Genomic DNA, 6,202 nt, shown 5'->3' with positions numbered 1-6,202 from the left:
GATAGACCAATATATTTAAACGAGGACCAAGAAGTTGAAGCTGCAAATCCGAGGCATCTGGCGATTGGAGCTTGCAGTTGAAGCAAGAATATTCCAACAGTAGATATGACATTTGCCATTGTTTAATACGCTGCCTAAGACCTTACAGTAGTCTTCTAGAACTTCTTTGAATTTAATAGCTGATTGAGGAGATGCAGCCCCCAACAGTAATGTATCATCGGCGAAGAGGGCATGATTGATGCTTTTAACCCCTCTTGCAATGCATAGGCCAGTGATGTCTTGATCTTGATACTTTTTTTCTAAATAAAAGCTAAGGACAGAGGCCTGTAGGACGAATAGGAGAGGTGAAAGGGGACACCCCTGCCTCAACCCTCTAGAGGCTTTGAAAAAATCAGCAGACCTACCATTCACCAGGGGGGCAATCCAAGGCTCCAAAATGCAGGCTTTGATCCACTTGATGAAATTTTGACCGAACCCCAGTGTTTGCAACAAATCAAACAAGAACCTATGTCTAACACGATCAAAAGCATTTGCTAGATCTAATTTAATAACCATACCTTTTTCCTTTTGGTGCAAGCTGGAAAGAATCGCTTCTTGAACCAGAACGAAATTATCCACCAACTTCCTGCCATGTATAAATCCACCTTGATTCTACGAGATGATTTTGGGGAGAATTCTTTTCAACCTATTAGCTATTACTTTGGTTATCACTTTGTACCCAATATTGCGTAAGGGGATTGGGCGAAATATGTTCAATGAGTTTGCTCCTTTCTCTTTGGGAATGAGTGCAAGGAAGGCCGAATTTGTGTAGCCTCCAATCTTCTGACAGTCTTGGGACTTCTGAATCATTTTGAAGAAATCCTTCTCAACAATCTGCCAACAGGTCTAGAGAAATCTGGTCGTAAAACCATTTAGTCCCAGAGCTTTGTCGGGATCCATTGCGAAAAGGGCCTCCTTGACTTCCTTTTGCGTGATTTTGCTTTCAAGTGCCTGGTTCATCTTGGAGGTGATAAGGCTAGGGACATCGTCCAACAGACTATCATTTTACCCAACTCCTAAATCTTCCCTATACAGCGTCTCAAAGTGCTCTGAGGCTGCCTTTTTTATGTTGGTAAAGTCCTTCAGTATGCAGTCGTCTTCTTTTATTTCATTGATGGAATTACGACCTTTCCTGGATTGGGCTTGTTTATGGAAAAAGGAGGAGTTTCTGTCGCCGGATTTAAGCCAAAGACTTCTGGACTTGAGCCTCCAATATTATTCTTCTGCCAGATAGGCTTTATGGAAACTTTGCTGAAGCTTGGCCTCCTTTTCCAACTCATTTTTAGTGATTTCAGCTGCTTCAAGATGGAGATGGTGACTTTCTAGAGCGATTTGTATTTTTTTCCTTTCCGCAGCAGGGTTGGGTAGGGTCTTAGCCCAATTTTTTAGCATGACTTTAACCCTTCTAAGTTGTTCCTCCCAGACAAAAAAGACGGATCCCTTGACTGGATCTTTCCAGTAGTCTCTGACCTTTTCCATGAAGTCTTTCTCTTTGATCCAGACAGAGTTGAATCTGAAAGGTATAGGTCCCAGATCCTTGGTGGACAACAGCTCTAGGCTAATGGGCTTGTGGTTTGATACGCTGCTGTGAAGAATGCGCATTCTAGTTTCTAAACCAAGAAGTAAGAAGGAGCTTTGTACCAAAAATCTATCAAGTCTTGCTACTATGTACCCCAGGCCCACTCTCTTATTTGACCACGTGAACTTACCAGTAGTCGGCTTAATGTCTATCAAATCCCACTCTTGCATGAGGTCTTCTACCAATTCTCTTGTCAGATCCCTGACAATACTGCCTCCCCTTTTTTCTGACGAGAGGAGGGTGAGGTTGAGGTCTCTGACTATGATTATATTCTCCAAATTCTCTAGATCTGCCAAGTTTTTGATGGAATCCCAACATTGTTTTTTCTCACCTGCATGGTTAGGATCATATACATTGAACAGTAAAATGGTTTCCTTAGATTCTAAGTGCTGCAATTTTAACAAAATCCAATGAGTGTTCAGGGATTCAGAGATTAGTGAGAACTTATTTATATTCCAGAGTGACCCAAGTCCCCCCGATGCTCCACGGGCAGAGGTTGCTTTCGCTCCATCATTCTTCCAAAAAATTTTGCTTGCCTGGAGGAAGGCTGAATCCTCTAATTTAGTCTCCTGGATGAGAAGGATGTCTGGGGCTTCCAGTCTTATTAAACTCTTCATTGCTTCTTACTTGGCTTTAGTGCCCATTCCCCTACAATTCCAGGAGACTATCTTCATCATTTACTTTTTCTGTGATGAGCTCCTTTGGAGCTCTGGGTTTGGATCCTCTTCATCTTCGGAGTTTTTGCTAGTAGTTTCTCTAACGTTGGCTAGCTGCCCTGAAGCTTTTCCTTATAAGTTTCTTATTCTCTTTTTTCCTTTGCTGACATGCGCCCTCTTGTAGATCTTCTAGGGGAAGACAGTGATTCACCTGTTTCCCCTTCTTCCTCTGATTCCTCGGACTCTTGGGTTTCCTCTTCTTCTTTTGACATCCTCTCTTTGGATCTCTCTGGTACACTTTTGGAGGGGGAGGCTTTAGATGGAGAGATCTCCTTTGGGATTTCTGTCTCCTGAGTGTTCATGATTTCAGATCCAAGGATCTCAAATCGTTCCCTTGGCTTTCCATGGACGGTTTCTAAGTAGGGCCCGCTTGGGGGGATTTTGCATTTGGATTTGCATTCTTCCTGTGTGAAGTTTTGGGGCGCTTTGCCTAATTCCATCCTTCTTCCTTCCCTTTTCTTCTACCCCTTTGGACGGGCAGTCTCTGGCGAAGTGTCCATAGACGTGTCACTTTTGACATTTGAACGACAGCTGTTCATAGTCCAGTTTCTGTACATGCATCCAGAGACCTACAACTATTTTGATGGATTCTGGTAGCCCAACCTCCAAATCTACCTCTACACAAATTCTGGCACAATCGTACTAATCTTTGTTGTTGGCCTTATTTATAAATTTCCCAAGAGTGTTTCCAATATGTTTCAAAGAGTCCCAGTTCCAGCAACAAATGGGAAAATTGGGGAGTCTTACCCACACCGGGACCGTTGTAGGCACATCCAATGTCGATTTGAAGTCTAGCGTCCATTTGTTTAAATACAGACCTTGAGGGCCCATGAAGTTGGGGCCATTCCTGAAAATGAGATCCTTGTCCTCTTTTGCCGAAAATTTAAATAAAAAATATTCTCTTCCGAGGAAGTAGGAGGTTACCTTGTTTTTTATCAGAGGAGCCCAGTTCCTAGCGACACTATTCTCAGTTGATTTTGGAGAAGACCAAAGTCCTGTAAACTGACCGACCAGAGCACGATCTACAAGAGATAAGGCTACCTGAATCGGACCTTCAGGGGGAAGAGCGATCTCGGGGATATCTTCTAATTTTTTCACAAACTTAGCGGCTTCCACACATTTCTTCTTGGGCAGAAAGGCTAGCAAGGTTCTGAAGGCCTCAGCGGTAGAAGGCAGAGGAGGGGAGGAAGACCCCTGGGGGGAGTCAGTTCCTCGATGGAGAGCTAGCAGATCCAACCAGACCGGCTTCAGCTTGAAGCGGAGCCCTCAGCAGACCCGCACGCAGGGATCGGGACACACAGAGAGCGGGCACGCTCGAAGGCTTCAGATCGCAAGGAATGCGGATCTCACAGGTTGTAGAGTGGGAGCCGAGCTCAATCCCCATCACATTAAGATTGTTATCCTACCCCTCTGTTGGCTAAAAATTCCACTCGAGAATTTGCCTTGCCCCTGAAATGGGAGAAAATTATCAATTCTTATTAGGGGAGAATGAGGGGTTGGAGGCCTCTATTCCTAGCAATGAGAAGACCATGGATTAAGTCTTTGAGCTCATTTGCATTGTTGCTTCCATGTCCTATGTATCTTTTGTAAATTATGAGGATATCTCTCGTGTAGTTTCTTATGACTCCTATTCCTGCTTTCCTTATGTTTCCTTTTGAAGCTTTGTCAAAGTTTATTTTGTAATGATGTTCTGGAGGTACCCAGATAGCTAGACTTAAATCTATAGGTCTGGGCCATGTAATTGTGTTGTGGCTTAGATTGATTAAATTGCCACCATGCTAGGATGGCCTTTTCTTAGGGAGGCCCATACCAAATACCATCCTGAGTTTTATGTTGGTCATAAAATATTCCATCCAAAATTCCTAGACCAGAAGGATTGGGGCCAAAACCCAAAGTCTGTTTAGAAATTGGCTTTGGAAGGGGGTTTTTGCCCAAGTCTTGAGAGTCAGGACAACATCTCTGTTGGAAATAATACTTAGAGGGGGGGTGAATCAATATTATCAAGTCAAATATTCCTTTTTCAAATCCAGATGATATATGCTACTTCAGTTAATCGAAACTACGTATATACACAACTATGTAGAAGGAAACCCGCGTATACAATGTAAACTTATTATTTACTTTATCTTTCAGATGTTAATTATTAATCTGTGTATTAGAATCAAATAACCAATAACCAGAAACAGTAAAATAGAGCAGAGGACAATCACACACAAGAACACAAGATATAAGGTGGAAACCCAATGTGGGTGAAAACCACCTGCTGCAATCCGTCTCTATCTTATTTTAATTAGAAACTTCCTTTTACAATGTACTGGTGCAGTCCTTTACCAGTATGCAGGCTGCAACTTGCAGAGAGCTACAACCCCCTTAGCTCTTGTACTAGCCAAGATACTAGTACGTAGGTGCTGGCTTACTGAAGGCTACAACCTTCTCTTTCTTCCAGGGACCACGTTTCATAAATTTTCAGATTGGATCCATGAACATCAATCAATCATCAAGTATATCTACATCAAACAATCTCCTTTTCCCAATTAGCACTGAATCAAGTAAACACTTCTCTGACAGTTGTGCCCAGAACACAGTAACAGTAACCACGCACCAAATTCTGAACCCAGAATACTGCAGCAATAAACAAAGGCATCTAGATCATAATTTAAGGATATACGCTACTTCAACAACCTGAAACCTGCGTGCAAATATATAAAGGATAATTCATTCTTTCAAATATTCAGACACTAATTAACCCAGATTGTCAAATTTATAGATCAAGCATGCGCCTCATACAAAGATATTATTATTCAAGCTTAAAGATTATGACCCATCAATAGAACTTATCCTTCTTTATGTGCTAAGGTTCCTCCTTCATTCAGATCCAGATCGGCACCATAACCCAATCACAAATATTTTAGATCTAGCACTTATTAGATATTCAATTCATTCGATGATACTTTTCCAAATGATCTCCTTCCTCTTTTATAGTCTTAGGCCTTCCACAATACCACGGTCCAAAACCACAGAATCAAAAAACTGTTGGACTAATACCATGAACCAACCATGAAAGTGCGTGAGATCAACACTTTTGGATGCAATACCACGGACAAAAACCATAGGATCAAAAACTATCGGACTAATACCATGAACCAACCATGAAAGTGCATGAGATCAACACTTTTGGATGCAATACCACGGACCAAAACCATAGGATCAAAAACTATCGGACTAATACCATGAGCCAACCATGAAAGTGTGTGAACTTTTCTCTTCATGAAAGGAACTTTTCTCTGCATAAAAGTGCGTGAACTTTTCTCTACATGAAATAAAATTTTCTCTGCATAAAATTGCGTGAACTTTCCTCCACATGAAATAAAATTTTCTCTGCATAAAAGTGCATGAACTTTTCTCTACATGAAATAAACTTTTCTCTGCATAAAAGTGCGTGAACTTTTCTCTACATGAAATAAACTTTTCTCTGCATCAAAGTGCGTGAACTTTTCTCTACATGAAATAAACTTTTCTCTGCATAAAAGTGCATGAACTTTTCTACACTATAATTTATCATCTGAGATGAGTGGGTTGCCATCAAGTACAACATATGTATCATAATGCCAACAATCTCCCCCTTTGGACTTGATGGCAACAACAACCAATCACTCTCCCCCTTTGACATCAAGGGCAAAGGGAAAACCAAGATAATCTCTTTCCTAGAGAAACATTCCGCTGCCCATACTCCCCCTGAGTACCTGCTGAAATCTCAGAAAGAGCTCCCCCTTTGTATATGCCAAGGTGTACCACTCTGTCCATGCTTCCTTTGAGTACATGTTGAAGTCTCTGCTCTGCTGAAATGTGTTGTTCATGCTCCCCCTGA

The 6,202-nt window shown here is 41.7% G+C and overlaps 1 protein-coding gene across 1 annotated transcript; it reads right to left on the bottom strand.

The window, feature by feature from the left end:
* Positions 1-1,254: 1,254 nt before the first annotated feature.
* On the bottom strand, positions 1,255-2,235 carry LOC149161137 (uncharacterized). The gene has a single exon (XM_089434784.1). It carries the CDS (start codon positions 2,233-2,235, stop codon positions 1,255-1,257), a length of 981 nt encoding a protein of 326 aa, XP_089290910.1.
* Positions 2,236-6,202: the final 3,967 nt, after the last annotated feature.

Source organism: Pinus tabuliformis, chromosome 5_2 (assembly GCF_031772625.1).
Source record: "Pinus tabuliformis cultivar Carrire ecotype Pingquan chromosome 5_2, CPIR1, whole genome shotgun sequence".
NCBI classification, from domain to species: Eukaryota; Viridiplantae; Streptophyta; class Pinopsida; order Pinales; family Pinaceae; genus Pinus; species Pinus tabuliformis.
This window is presented reverse-complemented; position numbering and strand designations above follow the sequence as displayed.

What these genes read in the sequence shown, in the direction of transcription:
- LOC149161137 (XM_089434784.1), bottom strand. Translation starts at nt 2,235, where the DNA reads ATGAAGAGTTTAATAAGACTGGAAGCCCCAGACATCCTTCTCATCCAG.